We start from the raw sequence: 20,306 nt of genomic DNA, 5'->3' as shown, positions 1-20,306 counted from the left end.
TGTCAGATGCGATTTTGTCAGACTGCCCCACTGCTGCCATCTGTCACATGGCAACAAAATTTAATGGAATATTGGTGGGAGGTTTCAACCTCTACTGCCATTCCGCCAACATCCACCTCTGACATTGTGAACCAACACAATACAATAGAAGGCATTACTTTCGGAGCAGACCTTGTATATCAGCAATACATAAATCTCCATTAAACCAATAACAAATTCTTTGTATGACAAGTATAAGCAACTTCATGATGAAGACAAACTTTCTTTAAATGAAAACTGTGAAACTGAATGAAAAACTGAATATTAGCAATTTAAAGCTTACTGTCATGCCATATTTGATGATGAGTTTCATGAGGTCTTCCTCAATAGTGGCAAGGAAGGTCTCACTTGGGTGCTCCATTAACGGCACTACAAGCTCCAAGATTTTTGCAACATTGCAGATCACCATGAAATCATTCTGAGTCTGAAACAACAGTGTTCACAGAGCTTAACATTTCTGGTTGTTAATTACAAACTAAGTTTTATTAATATGCACTGACAGTCAAAAATTCCAACACGTGTAAAATTTGACTGAGGCATTTAGTAAAGATTTAGAAGGCTATTCAAATAGTTTCAATCCACTATCTGCTTATTATTTTGAAAGCTAGTTCCTGTTTTCTACGGAGCCTCTGGAAAAAATTTGTAGTAGCATTATTTTATTTTTCATCCAGGCTGTATGGAGGCTTAAAAACTTTTCAGTTTTTTGACATGGCGTTGTATTTAACTGATTAATTTTTGTTTTTTCTTAAGAGCTCTACAAGATTACAGAACACCTCCTGACACATACACTAGGGAACACAACACCAGGCAACAAATGAAATCACACTATGACCTCTAATGTAAAAATTACAATTAAAATGATTAATAGCTTGAATAATCATGAGGATTGTAACTGAGAGATCTGTGGAAAACACTGCATGTATTAAATATACGTCCTGATAAAAATGGACTTTTTTGCGAAATCAGGCATAGTAATCATGATAATGCCATACACTGTATTAAGCTGTTTAACATATTCTACAATTAATCTCAACTTCTAAAAGTAAAAAACTGATGAAATTCACTAAGGAGATGTTACAGCAAATAATGAGATATCCCTTTCCTCTGTTTAATCAGAAGCAGCTTTAAAAGTTTGTTGTAGATGTGCCTACAGTATACTCCAGAGCTGAAAATGCTACGATATACCTATAAACTCATCTGATAAGAAAACCTGCCCTTCTGTGGGCAGCTAACGTAACGTAAGTGCAGCGCTGCCAGACACTCAGCCCTTCTCTTCTTTTAGCCGCAGCTACATGATCTGCCCTGCTTCTTCTGGCAAATCCAAGATTGGTCAAAACCTTCACTGAGCCCACTGTGCTAATCAAAATACCAGAAAGCTCCATAGCTTTTCAGAGGAGGTGGGCAATTTTACTGGTCCGAGTGGTTTAGCATTATATCTCTCTAACATTTTTCTAAACTAAACTGTCTCATAAGGGGTCACAAAAAACAGGGCTGGATGGGTGGATGGTAGAGAAGGGAGAGGTTAAGTGTTGAAGTGGATACAGAAGTACAGTCTCCTTCTGCTCTATTTGATATACTGAGAAGTCATCCTGCCACACAAAACCATACCTTTAGTCTCCATATTCATATGTTAAATCTTAACAAAAGACTGTGACTGTAAGACAATTCTGAGAAATTATTATGTAATGGGTGAATAGCTGGATTTCAGTCCATAAAGAGGCAGAAGAAGTTTCCGTTTCATTTGACTGTAAAACAACCTCCTATAAGCTACAGAGATGATCAAAAGAACCTAACATCTTCAGAAGATATGATGCTCATGAAAATACTATTTTATTTCTCTTTTTCTATCTTAAATTCCAGCAAGTATGTAAATTAAATTATCTGGGAGGGAAAAAAAAAAACAAGGCTGATATTCAAATTTTCTCTACTTACACTACATTTAGTTGCCAGATATGGCTGCATGGTCATGGCATGTTTGACCATTAACTGGGGCCTGATTTTGCTGAATAAGAACAGAGTGGTTATACAAGCAACCAAGCGACCAGAATTCACTCCTTTGTTGTCAGAGTCTGCAAAAATGAGAAAATATATGATATTATCCATATATTAATTGATCTACTAGAAACATATGACCTAAACATCATAGGAATATATTTTTTGAGACATGTCTTTCCATATCTTTCAATGCAGAATATCCTTATATATTCTTCTTAGCTAAGAGCGCTGGAAATGAGAACATAATTTGTTAATACTTGCATATAATCACAAAGTAAATGAAATAAAAGAACAGACATTATTACATTTTAATACTTAAAATACTGTATACAATACACTGTCTCAGCCAATGATTCCAATTACAACTGTAGAACATATTAAGGCAAATAAAGTTTTCCACATCTGTTTTAATTTTAGTGATCTAAAAAGTTTTAACAAATATTTTTGAAGTAGTTGTTATTCTGGTTATATAGAGTAAATTAGGGAAGCTTTGTTACTATACAGTGCTTAAAAGTACTTAAGGAGCTTACATGAAATAATGCACGACTGCTCATTTTTCACTAGTAATTCTGTAAAAGTAACTTTTCATTACAATAATTTTAATAATCACTGTTACATTTTTATATAAAATTCAAAGCAGTTTAGATACTGGATTCTAAATAGACTTACCTGATAAAGACTCCTCATATTTAAGGATGTGCTCAACCAAATTGTCAACAAGTTGAGTACAAGCCTTCTTCACAGGTTTATATGAAGCATCCTCTTCTGACTTCAATAGCTATAGCAAATGAAACAGAAAATGATTTAACAGTGAGGGTATATTCATTTATATCAGATGCATATTGGTTTTACCATAGAATCATAGAATGGCTTGGATTGGAAGGGACCTCAAGGACCACCAAGCTCCAACCCCACTGCCGCAGGCAGGGCCCCCAAGTTTCAGATCTAGTACTAGATCAGGCTGCTCAGGGCCCCATAATTACTGCAAGTAAACAAGGATTTTGCACTATTAAACAATTTCTTTATCTATTCCATAAAAGTTATGTGTTGAAGAAAAACTTAAAAGGTAGTAGGAAATCAAATCAAAATGCAAGAAAATTTTAAAAAAGCTACATCAAAAGGACATAAGAGAGTAGTTCTGATGATGCTTGCACTGGAACAAAAGCTAACTTTATGCTTCATGAAATTGTGAGGAAAACAATATCCACTTAGACTTGCCAGCAGTAACTAATAGAAGGCTATTAAAAATGTTTAGGAAAGGAATAAAAGGGCAAAGAGAAAAGGAACATTTTTTGACATAAAGCAAAAACATGAAAATAAGATTTGAGTTTTCTCAGTTTGAGCTTTCTTTTGTGTGACTGAGGGTATTGAGATTATGCCCCTGAAATCCTTTACTATTTAATACTGCTTGATCCTTTACAACAGCCTTTTCTCCACTTCAAGCTTTCAGCCACTTTATTTGGCAAAGTATTTTCATGGCACGCCAGACCAAAGTAAAGTATTTTGAGACCTTTAGTTCCCCTAATCATGCTTTTGTACCTTGAAAATTAACCAAAGCATACACAACATAGATGAGAAAGATACAACGGCTAGCAGATTTCAACAAAGCATGCTCATTTCTCATAAAAATGAGTAAAATACAATGTAGAAGTAAGCAATACTCTAAATACTCACTGCTAATACTCAACTGTAACAAATATGCTATATATGAAAGTACACTTATATACAATTGAAAACAAAAATCAACATCACATCACATACTCATTTCAGAATTAAGTACCTTAGCTGTGGACTTCACATTACGTTAGTCATTGCTGAAGACAACATGAATTTAAAGAACAAAACAAAAAAGCCCTAAAACTTCCCAAAATGAAAATCAGTATATAAAATATTTCTAAAACAGATCATACAGAAATGCAGAAACTAGCATCAGAGACAAAGAAAACTACAGCAATAAAGCAAAAAAGCAAAAGAGCAAAGAAAAAGAAAAAGAGCGAAGAAAAAGAAAAAAAGAAAAAAGGTCGTGTTTAAAGAGCATCAACTGAATTTACTTTATAGGACTGCTCCTGTAGTCTCCTTCCAGTGTGTACCAAAAGAAATGCTAATATTCTTATAACAATAGTGTCATACCTTAAAAATGTAATACTCACATTTTGAAGAAGCTGCTCAAACCAATCATACCCTGTATCCCTACAAGCTGCCACCTAAAAGCAGTAGTGAAAAACAAGTTAAAAGAGGAATCTGAAGAACTTCAATAACAGCATACACATATTTTACTATGCTATATAAAGTGTATGTGATGAGGTTCTGGTAGCAAGGGGGCCATAGAGTAAGCTACTAAAAGCAGAGCCCAGCAGCTCTGCTGACAGATCACAGGCAGCTCCAGCTGCTCCAGAAGGGATCTGCCATGGCAGGAAATGAAACAGTGAGTAACACTGGTTGTACCTTTTTTGTATTTAAGGCAAAAACAGCTACGAAACAGCAGCAGCTGAGGGAAAGGAGTGAGAAGTGAAGTGAAGTGAAGTGGAGTGGAGTGAAAGTGAAGGAGTGATTGAAGCAGCCTTTCAGGTGCCAAGGTCTGTACAGAATTAGGGCAGGAGATGCTCCAGGCATGGAGCTGAATTTCCCTGCAGCCCAGGAGAGGCCAATGGTGGAGCAGCCTGTGCCTCTGAAGCCCATGGGCACCATGTGCAGCAGATCTCCACATGCAGCCATGAAGGAGACCATGATGCAGCAGTAGATGAGGCCTGAAGGAGGCTGCAGCCCACAGAGTGCCCCCACAGGAGCAGCCCTGGATAGGAGCTGCAGTCCATGCGGAGCAGACTGCCATGGGGCAGGTGGGCTGGGGGAGCTGCTGTCTGCGGGGAATGGTGCTGGAACACTGAGCTCATGAAGGGTCAGCCCCATGATAGAGAAGTGTGCTGGGACAGTGCTCATAGAGTTGCCACCTGCAGAAAGTTCAGGAGGATCAGTTCAGGGAGGATGGCATCTCATGGGAGGGACCTCACATACAGCAGGGGCAGAGTGACTATGGAGAATTGGTAGAGAAGAAGAATTATGGGCTGACATTCCCTGTTCTTCTGTTCTCTTCAATGGGAGGATGCAGATGAGGGTGGCTGGAGGGGAAGGTGTTTTCAGTATGTTTTTAGTCCTCACTGGTCTGGTCTGCTAGGAACAAGCAATAAATTACACTAATCTCCCTATACTGAGTCTATTTTTGCCCACGTTGAGCAATCTCCCTGTCCTTATTGTGACACTTAAGCCCTCTTCCATTGTATTTTTCTCCTCCTCTTCCTTTGAGGTGGGGGAATGTGAGAGTAGCTGTGGTGGACTTCCGCTGTCTGTCTGGTTGAAACTACCAAACACGCACTCAGTGCAATGTTTTTGTGTCTTCAGAGATTAGAAGCAATTCTATGCATTTGAAAAGAGCTCTTATAATCTAAGCAGTTTCAGAATATTTTACTGGCCATTGCAAATTTTGGTTTTGTAGAACGTCTTGTACAAATCAAAGCTTGACATATCAAAAACGAGTATGTATACATACACATTTTTATATAAACAAACCAATCCTTAACTCTCATCATGCATTAACATCATCATGCAGATGCTGTAAAGTGGAATTATCAGGAAAACTCAGTTAAGATGAAGTGAAAACCACCTGGTGAGTAAGTTAATTGCATGTCTTTTTCTTTCTAAAAGACTACAGATAATGCTTCTAAGATACAAAAAACATAATCTAGCTTTGCATAAAATTTATTTCAAATTTGTATAACATACCACATCAGTGATGTTCAGTATTTTCCTAGTCATTGCTTCTTTGTCATGGTGTGGAGTTGGAGTAAACCACAGCTTCTGGAATGTCTCATTTACTAATTTCTGAAAGGAAAAAGGAATAAGCAAGTCTATCTCGGTACGTAACAATTCTCTCATATATCAACACACTAGTTTTGCTCACGACATACAATTTCACAAGAAATTATTCGAAGTAAGACAATTGTAGAGAGCAGACTTTTATCTCCTAGGAGTTATACTGGCTTCTAAACAAGTACAAGTTCCAACTGATCACTGGGAATTAATGCTACAGAAATATTCTGTACATATGATTACAAGCTTCCTTCATTCATTTGCATTCTTCGGGAAAATAACTGCACACAAGATTATGATTTCTACATTAGCAAAGCTTATTTTCTTTGCAGAAAGAATTTTTGTATTTCAATTTCACTTGTTAGTAACTATTAACAAACTAGTTACAAGTACTTGGTACAATATTTACAAACAAGGCAAACTCTAGAAAATCATGTTCATCTTGAGGATTATGCATTTATTCTACCTTAATGCCTTCTTCATCATTGACTCTCCGAATCATTTTCACACACATCTCTGTAATTTTGGGAAACGTTGGTTGTTCAATGCAGATATCCCTAAGTATCTTTATGACTCTTTTTCTGACACTGATACCAGTATCCTGTGAGGAGAAAAGCATTACTTTTGAAAACAAATCAGACAAATGAATTAGTTTATGAGTTAAATTAACTAATATTTGAACATTAACTTATTTGACTTGCAAAATGTATTTAGAAAAAGCAGCTAAAATATTGTAGAGTGTACTTATGTGAAAGGTCAGCATAAACTTCTACTACATTATTTGCAACAATTCTAAAGGGCTGGCTGACTGCTCAGTATGCTGAAATGCTTCGTCCACTTCTACACTCTGCTTTAAGAACCCATGATGTTGCAAACGTAATTGCATTTCCATGACTTGCAAGCTAGATGCAATGATGCTTTAACTATGTTATTGGAATACACAAGATGTTGTCATGCTTACAAGCATATAAAGCTAGCTATCTCTAATGTCCCTCACAAACATTTCATACCATAACTACAGCAAATGAGTTGTACTTGACCAAAAACTTGCCTGACACGGATACTAAAAGCTAATGTTATATCACAGTTAAATTAACTGTGGTAACAACTCCAGGCAACCCTACAGGCCTGGGGAGGAGTAGCTGGAAAGCTGCCTGATGGAAAGGGACCTTGGTGTAGTGATGGACAGTTGGCTGAATATGAGCCAGCAGTGTGTCCAGATGGCCAAGAAGGCCAATGGCATCCTGGCTTGTATCAGGAATGGTGTGGTGAGCAGGACTAGGGAAGTAATCCTGTTATGTACTCGGCACAGGTGATGCCTCACCTCGAGCACTGTGTTCAGTTTTGGGCACCTCAGAACAGAAAGGACATAGAGGTGCTGCAGCAGGTCCAAATAAGGACAAGGCTTGTGAAGGGTTTGAAAAATATGCCCTACAAGGACAGACTGAAGAAACTGGAAATGCTTAATCTGGGGAAGAGGAGGCCGAGGAGAGACCTTATTGCTCTCTTCCAATATCTGAATGCTGCTTGCAGCAAGAGTGGAGTTGGTCTCTTCTCACTGGTGACAGATCACAGGATGAGGGGAAATGGCCTCAAGTTGCACCAGGGTAAGTTTAGGCTGGATATGAGGAAAAACAACTTTACAGAAAGGGTTGTTAAGCACTGGAATAGGCTCCCCAGGGAGGTGGTTGAGTCACCATCCCTGGATGTGTTGAAAAACCGTTTGGATGTGGTGCTCAGGGACATGATTTAGCAGAAGGTTGTTAGAGTCGTATGGTTAGGTTGTAGTTGGACTTGATGATCTTTAAGGTCTTTTCCCACCTGAGCAATTCTATGATTCTATTATATGATTCTAACATTCTATTTTATTTGAACATCTAGACAAAATAAAGCACTTTGTATAAAAACTTTAAAGGGACAACTGTCAAAAAACATAATACAGAAAAAGAAAGCAGTTTTTCCATTCTTTTTTTCTTTAAATTTAATTATAAATGTCAACTTTAAATTACTGTGTTGTAGATCTTTATCCACCATCTCCCAAATGGCTTGCAGTGATCCACATCTCAGACTTCAGAGATATGGAATAATCCCTCATTAAACCTAGCTTGTTCGTCATCAGTGGAATCAAAAGGAACAGAAATACTGGGTCTGCTGCAGTACAGCTTTCTGCACATATTACATTTTCTGAAGTAAAAAGCCTCACCAGAAACAAGGATGCATTTCACAAGGTTGGATGTACCAGCATGATGCTCTTCATTTAAAACAATAAATTATAATTTACTTTTCAGGATCATAATTCTAAATTATTAAACGTACAAACTCTGCTGAAAACAAGTTTCCCAATGTCATTTAATCATGAATATCAAAAGTCACCATACCAATATTCTTTCAATCAGCATGTCATAATACTGCTCAGCAAGCTGAGGACGACAGAGCACAAATCGGCCAAGCAGCTCCACAGCTGCTTCCCGTACACTGGTGGAGTTATCCATTAACCGTCCATGAACACCTCGCTGCATATCCGGCTAAAAAGAACAGAAAAACAAATCCAAAATAAGACATAAGGATTTCTTTTAAGCGTGACAGATCTTATGTATATGCACAATGGATATTTCATTCTTACCCTGGCTAGAATACTGGGATCTACAGCAACAACCTCAGACAAACACTTCATGGCTTTTGTTCGAACTGCAATTGCATTTTCACCAAGTACACGCAGAATCTATCAAGAGAACAAAAATAGTTTCAGTTGCTTTAGGAAGGCAGTATGCAATGCTTAACACAGGCAAAAAATGAAAAAGAGTAACATGCAAGCTATTTAACTAAAACAAGAATATCTCTCTACCTAAAATTGAATATATCTTCCCACAGGTGCGTGTAAATGACATTCCAAGGACTAGCATGGATATTTGCTAAGATATGCTACATCTCCAAGACTAGTCCAAATAGGACTTATACAAGGGCAATATGTTCATTCTACATTCCTTTACTTTAAAGTCTACTTTTGCCATTAATAAGCTTTCAACATTTTCTTTAAAAAAAGGAAAACTAGATTTGGACACTGTAACTGCAATTGTCTCCGCATGCAAATCAACATAAAGCAGTGCAACCCAAGCCATTACTTAAGTTCAAATATGGCACCATGACAACATGTTATTCCTCTTCTCTCAGAAAAAGGAAAGAAATCGCACTGGTCAAACAACTTCCAAAGTAATAACAACATGTCTTTGTGCAAATAAATGACCAAATTGGCTTATATTTTCAATTCATATTAAGATACCTTTCATGAGACTGCATTACCAAATGAGTATGCATCTGACAGAAACTTTTACACCTTCACTGTGTGTATCTAATATAATGACTTTGTTGTACCCATACACAAAATAACATATGCACAGTATGATGTATAACAAGCATGAAAGAAAAAGAAAAGAAGCACGTATGCCATCAGTACAGAATACGAAAGCATGTGGTCCAGGCATGATAACTACCTGTACTCAACAATGAACAGGTATTATGGCACACTACTCCAAAATTGTCTAGCATTAGAAAGAAGCTATGTTTCAATGTACTAAGAGTTCTGGCACAGTTTACCTGTGTTAAATAAATATCGAAGCTCTGGGCAAACGGCCTCATAGAGGCCAAGTAGCGAACAATCAAACATGCATCTTCATAGTCCACAGTATCAGAATAAATCCTGCAACAAATTAAGTGTGATAATTAGGGCATGCATTAAAACATCAAATGCATAAGATTTATGTGCATAAAGGTTAATAAAGAAATCAGCAGTACTGAAACATACTTTAATGTACTGAACTGAGATGGAGCAGTTTTAATGATGCTGCGGAGAAACTTCTTGCGGCTTTCTGCTCTGTGCATGATTTGTCCTGTGGTCTCAACATCTTTTGCATGATGAGTTCCTTCAGATGAATCCTCATCCTTCTGAGATTTAATTGCCTTCTCTGTCTCCATAGTTGTATCCCGAAACCACTGAGCTATATAAAACTTCCGAGAAAACTGGATAGATGCAGGAGAACAAATAGAAACAAAAACAACAGATGGAGAAGAAGGAAATTAACAGATTCATAATAAGACTGAATGAGTCTAATGCATCAACTATATTTTGGAAAAGACAGTCAACAATAGACAGCAGGGTGACAACTGAGCTGCAGCACTAATATGCATGACTGAAAGTCATTTTATTCAGTAGATATGTTATTGAGATTATTTTTATATATACTCAATATCAGAAAACTGAAATTTACCACTAACGATGCATCGGTTTCAGTGTTCTCATCCAGATAATCCAATAAAGCCTTCTGTAGCTGTTGAATATCATCTTCTCCTCCTGAGGCCTGTCAGAAAAGAAAATCAGCTATGAAACAGAATACTCAGCGGTAATAATTATCTGACAATTTGCACATCCATCAATAAAATACAGTGAGGTTCGTTGTTTTGATAATTGTAAAGCATTAACAGTTTTTTTTAAGGAATTACCTGTAAACTGCATTGTGAAACCAAAGTCTAAAAAGGACTGATAGCAGCATAGGACTGTTTTTAAAACAGACTGACAGATTTGATTAATTCTCATTTTGTGGTCTCATGTTACGACTTCATCTCACTGAGAAAAAAACTGAAATCATACAGAGTAGATTGACACGAGGCTTAACCTTTAAAAGTCATCACCAACAATAAAATACAGAAACGGAACAGTGGCATCTCAGGTGAATAAGGCATAAAAAGCAAAAAGTCAAGTAAAAAGAAACATGAAAACACAAATAATAATAAAAAAAACCAACACCAATGCCTGCAATGAATCATATTCAATACCGATAATAAAACTATAAATAGAATCATTTCTTACACTTCTTCAGTTACAAAACATTTTTCTTCTTCAACAATAACTCTCACAACTTAAAGCATCTTAAATTCAGCATTAAAAGCAGAGATTGAGAATTTTCTCACAAGTGCAACACATAATATAGCTTGCAAACATCAGCAAGTGGGAAAAGGCACAGCTACAACAAGTTCACAAGATCAAGGCATAAGGAGATGAGTCAATGAAAAGCATCAGCAAGTGTTCAAATCAACTTGTCAAACTGACACATCTCAAAGAAAAGTATCTACTATTTAACAACATCAAAAAAGAATAGATTTTCCCAAAGACCTCATTATGTGGATGAAGAGTCCAAACCACAGTAAGCAGTCATAAACATTCATCAATCACTGTCGAATACCCTGGTAATGGAAAGGCTGAGGGAGCTGGGTCTCTTTAGCTTGGAGAAGACTGAAGGGTGACCTCATTAATGATTATAAATATGTAAAGGGTGAGTGTCAGGAGGATAAGCCAGGCTCTTCTCAGTGACATACAATGGTAGGACAGGGGGCAATGGGTGCAAGCTGGAACACAGGAGGTTCCACATAAACATGAGAAAAAACTTCTTCCATAGTAAGGGTAACAGACCACTGAAACAGGCTGCCCTGAGAGGTTGTGGGGTCTCCTTCTTTGAAGACACTCAAAACCTGCCTGGACACATTCCTGTGTGACCTGGTCTAGGTGTTCCTGCTCCAGCAGTGGGATTGGACTACAAAATCTTTTGAGGTCCCTTCCAATCTCTGACATTCTGTGATTCTGTGATAGTTTCATTGCCTCTTAAGATAGAATTCAGCTGCTACTGTAGCTCCATTATTTCCTCTGTATTTTTACAATAAAGTGTGTTTTACTACTGTAATTAACAACTTAATTAATAGGGAGTTGATGCAAGAAAGACACAATGAACTAAAAAAAACGTGATTCTTATAAACCAAACACATTTTGTTCAGATTCCTGAACAATCATGAAAACTGATTCTCACATGCCAGTCTTTTGGTGAACTTTTCTTTTTCTGTTTTCTGTTTGTTGTTGAGATGTTAAACAAATCTTCATGGATTTCAAACATTTGAAAAGATATATAGCAACCCAGCTCAGTCCAGCTGGCATGGGACTTCTCACATACCTGTTTGAGGATTCTAGCTATAGATCCTTGATCCATTTTACTAGTGACTGCATCTTTCCTCAGTCTTGCAGCTACGGTTCCAAGATAGTCAAGTGATGCAACTCTTAAAGCCATTTCTGTTGATTTATTACTGAACTGGTGAACCTAAGAAAAGCAGATTTATAATAATAATTTATGCAGCTGCGATTCTTCTCACAGTATTCTTTGTGACCTCATTAAAAATTATACCTAAACTTGCACTCAGTTATGTCATTTACTATCACACCACAATACACAACTCATTTTGTATTAGTTTTTCCCTTTATTGTCTCTCTCTAAAAATAATAACTGTTGGAATTTTTTAAACATTATACTTTCATAAAATAAACTAGATGTCCAACAGAGCAGATATCCTTTTCAATAGCATATTAACCACCATAATACATCTTCCTCATTATTCACACAAGTATAATGAAAGTTACATTGTACTAGGAATAGGACCGTAATATATTTTTCAAAAAAACCCAGTTCAAATCGGTTTTTAGTACAGATGACAGAAGCAGTCAATAGATGCAGCTAGTTGCACAGCAGTTTTTGGCTTTTCTTTGGGAAACTTCAGGACTATCTGGGTTCAGCAGAAGGCTGGCAGACGGTAGCCAGCAGCTTTGCAAAGGAATGATGGACAGGATTACTGTACAAAAGGTATGGAGTGATGTGAAAGGAAAGGATCACGAAAATGAATCAAGTGAGTATTAAGTGGGGCCCCCCCCAACATACGCAGGCTAGCAAGGAAATGACATACAAGGCAGCATTATAAAAAAATTTCCCAAACACCTTCTAAGAATATAACATGCTGAGGAACATTCCTTAAGTGTCTGCACACTAATGTACAGGGTAAGGGAATAAAGGAGTTAGAGACATGCAGCATTCCAGAGCTATGATCTCATTGGCATCAGAGATACAAGGTGGGATGACTCCCCTGACTGGAGCAATGGAAGGACATGGGAACTTTAGGATGGACAGGCAGACATGAGAAGGAAAAGGTTTTGCTTTCCTGTCAATGACCAGCTGGAGCGCATGGAGCTCTGACTGCAGATGCACAAGGAACTTACTGAGACCTTACAGGTTAGGATTAAAGGGAAGATAGAGTAAATGACACTACAGTTGGCTTCTGCAATAGGCCACGTGACTAAGATGAACAATTGGATGAAGCCCTCTAGAGACACAAAGGAGCATCCTTTTCATGATCATAAGCACTGTCCTCATGGGGGATTTTCAGCCACTCTGTTAACCAACAGGAAAACATAGCAGGATCGCCTTCTCCAAGTTCAGAAGCGATGCATGCAAACAAAGAGGATGTCAGGTGAGAATGCCAGGAGGCCTGCATGGAAGAACAAAAATTGCTCCTGGCCAAACTCAAGCACAAAACTGAAACCTATAGTGGGTGAAAGTAAGGACAGGTAACAAGGCAGGAGTACAGACACATTGAACAACCACAGATAGAGTTGAATCTGGCCAAAGATATCAACAACAAGTAACTCAATAACAAAAGGAAGACTAGGGAAACTGTGGGCCCTCTGCTGAAGGAAACAGGAGACCTGCTTACTCAGGATAGCAAAAAAGCTGCAGTATTCAATGCCTTCTTTGCCTCACTATTTACATGCGAGAATGGTCTTCAGGAATCCCCGAGACCAGGGTGAAAAGCTCAAGCAAGATGTATTTCTGGTGGTAGACAATCATGTGAGGGAATGCTTGAGCAAACTGGACAAATCCATGAGCCCTGATGGGATGTATATGAGGGGGCTGGCTGATAAGATCACAAGGGCACTCTCAATAATCTCAGTAATCTTATGGCAACTAGGAAAAGTGCCCAAAGACTGGAATAAATTAGGAGTTGCTTCTACCTTCAGAAAGAGCAGGAAAGATCATAGAATGGTTTGAATTGGAGGTGACCTAGGGTATCACCTTGTTCCAAACCCCCTGCTGTGGGCAGGGTTGCTACTCACTACATCAGGTTGTCCAGGGCCCCATATAACCTGGCCTTGACCACCTACAGGGATGGGGGCACCCACAGCTGTTCTGTTCTGTTGCCTCACCACCCTCTGAGTAAATAGAGACGATCCAGGAAATGACAGGCCAGTCAGCCTCACTAGGATCCATAGGAAGTGATGGAACAGATAATTCCTGAAACTGTTTCCAGGCACGTGAAGGAGAAGAAAATCATCAGAAGTACTCAGCATGGATTCACCAAAAGGAAATCACACTTCACTGACCTGATAAATTTCTATAAGGAAATGACCAGCGTGGTGGATGATGGGGGAGCACTAGTTATTGTCTGCCTGGACTTACAGTGACAAAGTAAAGTCTTTAACACTTTCCCCCATGAGATTCTCACAGAGAAGCTGTTTAAGTTTGGACTGGATGAACAGTGTGGTGGATTAAAAACTAGCTGAATGGTTAGGTCCAGAGCGTAGTGGTCAGTGGTGAAAAGTCAAGTTGGAAGCTGGTAATGAGCAGAGTACTTCAATTGGTTGTAGTCCTGTAAATATCTTCATTAATGATGTGGACAATTGTGTAAAGCACACTCTCAGTAAATTTACAGATGACATGAAACTGGGTGGAGTGGCTGATTCACCAGAGGGCCCTGCTGCCATCCAGAGGGACTTGAACAGGTTGGAGAGGTGGGCTGACAAGAATCTCATGGAATTCAGTAGGGAGAAATGCACCATTCTGCAGCTGATAAGAAACAACCCCAGGTACCAGTACATGCTGGGGATATCCAGATGGAAAGCAGTTCTACAGAAAAGGAACTAGCAAGCCTGGTGGACACTGTTTAACAGGAGTCAGCTCCCTTGCTCCTAAGGATGGCTCATGGTATTCTTAGCTGCATTAGGCAAAGTATCACCACAAGGTCAAGAGAGGTAATTCTTCCTCTCTATTCAGCACTGGTGAAGCTGCACCTGGAATAATGTGTCCAGTCCTGAGTCCTTAGTACAATAGAGACATGGACATTCTGGATCCAACAGGGGGCTACTAAGATGATCAAGGGACTGCAGCATCTCTCCTATGAGGAGATGCAGAGAAAGCTGGAACTACTCAACCTGGAGAAGAGGAGCTTCAGGGGCATCACTGAGCACAGTACTCTGGGTGCCCTCGTTTGAGCTGGGTTGTTATAGCTGATGACTTCCAGAGGTCCTTCAACATTAATTATTCTATGAAATTACTCTGTTAATTACATCATAAAACTGAAGAACTTTGTAGAAAACACAGTAGTAAAAACATATGCATTCTCTAAAATTTCATGTTCCACAAGCAAATGTACTATTATTAGTATCCAAATTATCTACTTAATTAAAAGTTTTTATGACCCATGCTAAACAAAAAATCAGGATGTTTAAAGTGAATATCTACACCTACAAGTCTGACTTTACTCGAATATCTGCACTTACTAGATGTTATAGAGTGTCTTGTGCAAAAAGTCATGGAATAGTAGAAGTGGACTTTGAGTACTGTGTTCAGTTTTGGGCCCTTCACTACAAGAAAAACACTGAGGACCTGAGTGTGTTCAGAGAATGGCAATGAAACTGGTGAGGGGTCTGAAGCACAAGTCTTATGAGGTGCAGCTGAGGGAGCTGGGATTGTTAAGTCTCGAGAAGAGGGGGTGGGGGTCAGCCTCAAGTTGTGCCAGGGATGACTGAGATTGGACGTTACGAAATACTATGTCTCCAAGAAAGTGATCAGGCACTGGAATGGGCTCCCCAGGAAGGTGGTGGAGTCACTGTGCCTGGAGGTGTTCAAGAAATGTTTACATGTACTGAGGGACGTAGTTTACTGGGAAGTATCAGTGATAGGCAGACACTGGACTGAATGATCTTGGAGGTCTTTTCCAACCTTGGTGATTCTATGATTCCATAAGCAACAGCATACCTATGGCTCTTCCCAAGTTGTGTATCAATGACCATCTGACCTAAATTTTATTATCTATAGCAACAAAAGAAAATCCTTGTATGTTGCATATGTACCAACTAGAGAAAGCATTTCTGTAAGTAACTGGAGCTGCAGTAAATAGTCCTCATAGTCAAAAGCAACTTACCAATAACCTTCCTAGTAAGCTAAGCAGCAACTCTGCAGCTGGCCATTCCGGTTTATTGACTGTGGAAAGAAGATCTTGAATGAAGTTCTCAAAGAGAGGCCTGTAATCTTCTTCTCCTTGTTTACTACCACATCTGTTTAAAAGAAAATGCAGTATGTAAGCAAATTTTAGAATCATCTTAGCTTTTCTCCTGATGTAAACATAAGTAATCCTATCATTAACCAGAAAAAGAAGTTTAGTATGATTGTAAAATGAAAACAAAAACAAAAACAAACAAACGAAAAACCCCACACTGGAATATAAGCAGAATTACAGAATAATTTTAGAAGTCAAGGATTAGTAAGAAGAAGATGCCCAGAGAAGTTTCAAGTCTCTTTCTCTGGAGGTTTTCAAAACCTGCCTGGACACTTTCCCATCAACCTACTCTACAGAACATCCCTTAGGAGGATGACCGGACTGGATGATCTCCAGTGATTTCCTCCAAAACTTACAATTCTGAGATTCTGTAAGTAAAAAAGATTTTAGGTTTTCTGTATTTGATTTCACCACTTGTATTTATTCACTTTCGTGCTTCAGATAAGTAACAGACTGCCGATAGAGATCCTACATAAAATATCAGACAGATTCTTAAATGTATTAAGAACTCTGCAGAATTTCTATGCTATAAGTAGTTTTGTCTAGAAAGATTTTTAAGGATTTATGAAGTACATTGTTGTAAGTAACTTCACTAGTAGGTATTTAGCATTGCTAAGTAATGAGGTTTATCTCAAGGTGCAAGATTTCATTCAGAGTTGGTTTCATCAATATACTAAAGAATGTAACAGTACTTACTTCTTAAGAAAAATAGAAAGAAAATTTTGTGCTGTTCTCATAGCTGTTTCATATGAGTTAGTAATAAGCACATCTTGATCCACCTAGAAATAAGAAGATTTGTTAGTCTAGCACTTTAGCAGAGTCAGAAACATTATTCTCAGGTCAGCATTTTTAATCTATCAAATCATTACTGCAGACAAAATTACACTTCCTAATTACTGGGCCACCATCACAGAATATAATATCCATAAAAACATAATTATTCCTGCACCAAATAAAATTACGGAGTTCTTCGAAAACAACTTCCTTACTTTTTTGTTCAATTCCTCATCTGAATTAGAATCTTTTTCTGCTGATGGTAAGTGCACGACACATTGAATAAGCTGCAGAACTAGTGCTGTTACCATCTGAATATACATAGGCTCTCCATCTGTGTCACTGCTATTCAACCTGTTAATACAAAAAGCAAAGTATTAACACTAAAATAAAACAAAACTACTGTTTTTTTTTCATAAACAATTTTAAGATTTCTAAAATTTTTCACCACCAATCAAAATCTGTATGCTAGAAATTTAACTAGTCATTTGCTTCTCTCTTAAGAAGTGAAAGATTGGGTCTAGCACTATTTTCAAGTAGGAGAGATGAGCTGAAACAGCACAAATGACTATCAGAACATCTGTGAAGCTCCAGTAACCAAAAATCTGCAGAAATATGTATGAAATCAAACACCTACATTATAAGGCACTTTCTAATAGGTTTATTGTGTATAATACACAAGAATATCAATTTCCAATAAAGTATTAAAAAAAAAAATCAACACATCAGACTGTAGCCCTAATTCACTACTTCTGTATTATTTAATATAAGTAGAATGTCAGGACTTTTAAATAAGAGAAAACAGTGACTATGGGCTGGACTGACTTCTACAAGAGTTACAACCATGGTACTTACTCTCAGCATAACAAACTAGAAACTTAAAAATTCAATAGTGTCTTTATGTTTTTATGACCAACATGAATACAGCTCACATTTCTCCCCTTCCAAGTGATTTAACCTGACAAATGTTATAGTGTTCATCTACCCATAAATCAACAGTACTTAGCAATATGAAATGGTCACACTCTGACATCATTCTTTCCAAATTATCAAAATAATAACTTAGCAAAAACCAAATTGCAGTTATTCTTTATTAAGTTATTTTTGAGTACATACAGAGAAAAGATTTTTTCATAAGCTGTTCCCTTCATGACTGTAACCACAGATAGGAAATGCCCTTTAATGGGCTACTATTAAGGTTCTACAGATAGCACAGTCACTGTGGACTTGCGATGATGACTTCCTTCTGGCAAGGATCCCAGTTCAACAAGTTATCAACCAATTATGGTCCCATGCTTACTGTGCATTTAATAGATATCTTTGATGACTGTAGTAAAAACAACATGAAATACTAGGCATAAGCACTGACTCACATTAGAGCAACTCAAATGAACTTCAGAGTTTCACTGCATTTGGTTTTCCTGACTGTTCCTGCTAATCTACCCTGGATTGGCCAACCTATTTCATAGACATTGTGTCTCCAGAGGAAAGATGTATGCAAGCAAGATAGATAGGTAATACGTTATTTTTCTAATTATTGGTCCAATAGGCAAGCGAGAAAGATGGATGTCAATCCAAACAACAAGTATTTTAGAATAATTTAAAGTATCCATCAATTTAAACAGAAATCCTGTTCAGGTCGAATGTGAACATATTTTTTAGAAGATACACAGTTGAAGTGAACTGAGCAATTCCTAAATGAAACTCATTCAAAGCAGTATCAGTTGGAAAGACTGCACCGAGTATGACCTTGAAAGAGTTCACCCAAAATTCTCCTATTAAGTTTTAGTAATTAAGAAATTAAATAACTCCATATAAATAGAATCAAATATTTTTCAATCAAAATCCCCATTGAATGCACACTAACATTGCACTTGTTTACATCCTTAGTGAGAAGACTAACAAATTTCTTAGTTATTTCTGTATTCAAGCATAAGTACAATGGCATAAGAAACAGTGACTTTTACATGACAGATTAGTCAGGAAACTCTGCTCTCTATGTAGAGATTTTGAAACATCAATATTTAAGAAACTGTAACTTGTGAAGCTGCAGATTTTTTAAGAAATGTTAATTCTGAAGCCAAAAAACATACATATACAAAACTATAAATGTTTCCATCTACAACTTAGTGATCTACACCAGAAATTACCTGAAGTTTCTCAGGCTCCTCTTGCTAGTTGGTAGTCTTGCAAGGGAAGTAAAAATTTCTTCTAGTATTAGCTGTCTATGTTTTTCATACCTGGAGAAGACCTATTTAACAGTTACAGCATTGTTAGAATATTACTGTTACATAAAATACGTAGTAATGTCCACTTCACATGAATTTGAATGCAAACCTTGTTTTTAAGGCATTTCTTTATTTTTTCAAATCAAGCATGTCATTGTAAAATATTAAATCTTTTTCAAATAAAGATTTTTGAAACCATCTAAAAACGTGAATATCTAATAACTGCTCTTAAAAGCACCATGTACTTTCAAGATTTTTGTTAACAGTAGAAGGACGCTGTGTAGGAAAGTCAGACAGTGTAATAAAAAGCTTTCAGATCCCAGTATACAACAGAAGTTCATGGCTGCATATATTAACATGAACACATACGTAATTTTAGAACATATCTGACAAAGCAGTTTTACTTTATATCTTAGTTTTTAATATTTGCCCAACATCAGACATTCTTTCAATTTATGGTCAAGATTGCTGAGTTTGCTCTCCTTTTGTTCATATAGAATTCATTTTATAAATTCTGGTGCATGTGATCCATAAAAAGATAGAATACTCCTACTTGAACAAACATATATATACATTGCACTGCATTTTTCCTGAAATTATATTTTATTTGTTCCAAGACTTTTTCACATGTCCATCTCTTCCAAGGAATATGAACTTAAAAAAATATCCTGTTATTCTCTAGCTTATTTCACTTCAAAAATTCAAATCTTAACAAAGGAAATGAGAAATACCATATTGCTAAGATTTCTTAGCAAGAGAGGACAAGTAAGAGATCGGGGTTTGTGTTTACACTTTAAACCACATAACCATAATTAAGAAAGTTCCTTGCTCAAGTAGGAAACCACTTCTATAGGAAGAAGTAGCTACTCTGCAAACAGCAGGAGCTCAGGTAAATTTAATACTGTTCCTAAAATGTGATACCAAATTCTAAAACTGTGAAAAAATAAAATCATTTTGAAGCCCTACTTCTATACCAGCAAAAATACAGATGATGTAAATGTCCTAATAACTGCCAAGATGTCCAGGGACATGAAACAGCAAATAAAAAATTACTTACTGCAGTCACTAATTTGATGGCACATAGCTGTAGTTCACTGACATTTTCTACAAAGAAAGGTGTTATCCCCATAGACGATACCTATCAATGGAAATAAATTATTATAAGTGTATTTGGCAGGGAAACTGATCTTCATGCAATTTTAC

General features: G+C 37.3%; 1 protein-coding gene across 11 annotated transcripts in view; it reads right to left on the bottom strand.

The window, feature by feature from the left end:
* Positions 1-20,306, bottom strand: part of LOC427439 (Nipped-B homolog-like) — a 159,425-nt gene that overhangs the window by 12,452 nt on the left and 126,667 nt on the right. For all 11 annotated transcript variants that reach the window (XM_046905814.1, XM_015277520.4, XM_040656537.2 and 8 more), the window contains 17 exons: positions 20,161-20,241; positions 19,026-19,126; positions 17,091-17,229; positions 16,798-16,880; positions 15,967-16,099; positions 11,895-12,038; positions 10,164-10,253; positions 9,701-9,915; positions 9,493-9,595; positions 8,522-8,620; positions 8,277-8,423; positions 6,365-6,499; positions 5,812-5,910; positions 4,185-4,238; positions 2,704-2,812; positions 1,972-2,108; positions 323-463 (listed from right to left, as the gene is read on the bottom strand). In XM_046905814.1, coding sequence (XP_046761770.1) covers positions 323-463; positions 1,972-2,108; positions 2,704-2,812; positions 4,185-4,238; positions 5,812-5,910; positions 6,365-6,499; positions 8,277-8,423; positions 8,522-8,620; positions 9,493-9,595; positions 9,701-9,915; positions 10,164-10,253; positions 11,895-12,038; positions 15,967-16,099; positions 16,798-16,880; positions 17,091-17,229; positions 19,026-19,126; positions 20,161-20,241 — 2,010 coding nt within the window. The remainder of the gene's footprint in view (positions 1-322; positions 464-1,971; positions 2,109-2,703; positions 2,813-4,184; positions 4,239-5,811; positions 5,911-6,364; positions 6,500-8,276; positions 8,424-8,521; positions 8,621-9,492; positions 9,596-9,700; positions 9,916-10,163; positions 10,254-11,894; positions 12,039-15,966; positions 16,100-16,797; positions 16,881-17,090; positions 17,230-19,025; positions 19,127-20,160; positions 20,242-20,306) is intronic.

The sequence above is a fragment of the Gallus gallus genome, chromosome Z (assembly GCF_016699485.2).
Source record: "Gallus gallus isolate bGalGal1 chromosome Z, bGalGal1.mat.broiler.GRCg7b, whole genome shotgun sequence".
NCBI classification, from domain to species: domain Eukaryota; kingdom Metazoa; phylum Chordata; class Aves; order Galliformes; family Phasianidae; genus Gallus; species Gallus gallus.
This window is presented reverse-complemented; position numbering and strand designations above follow the sequence as displayed.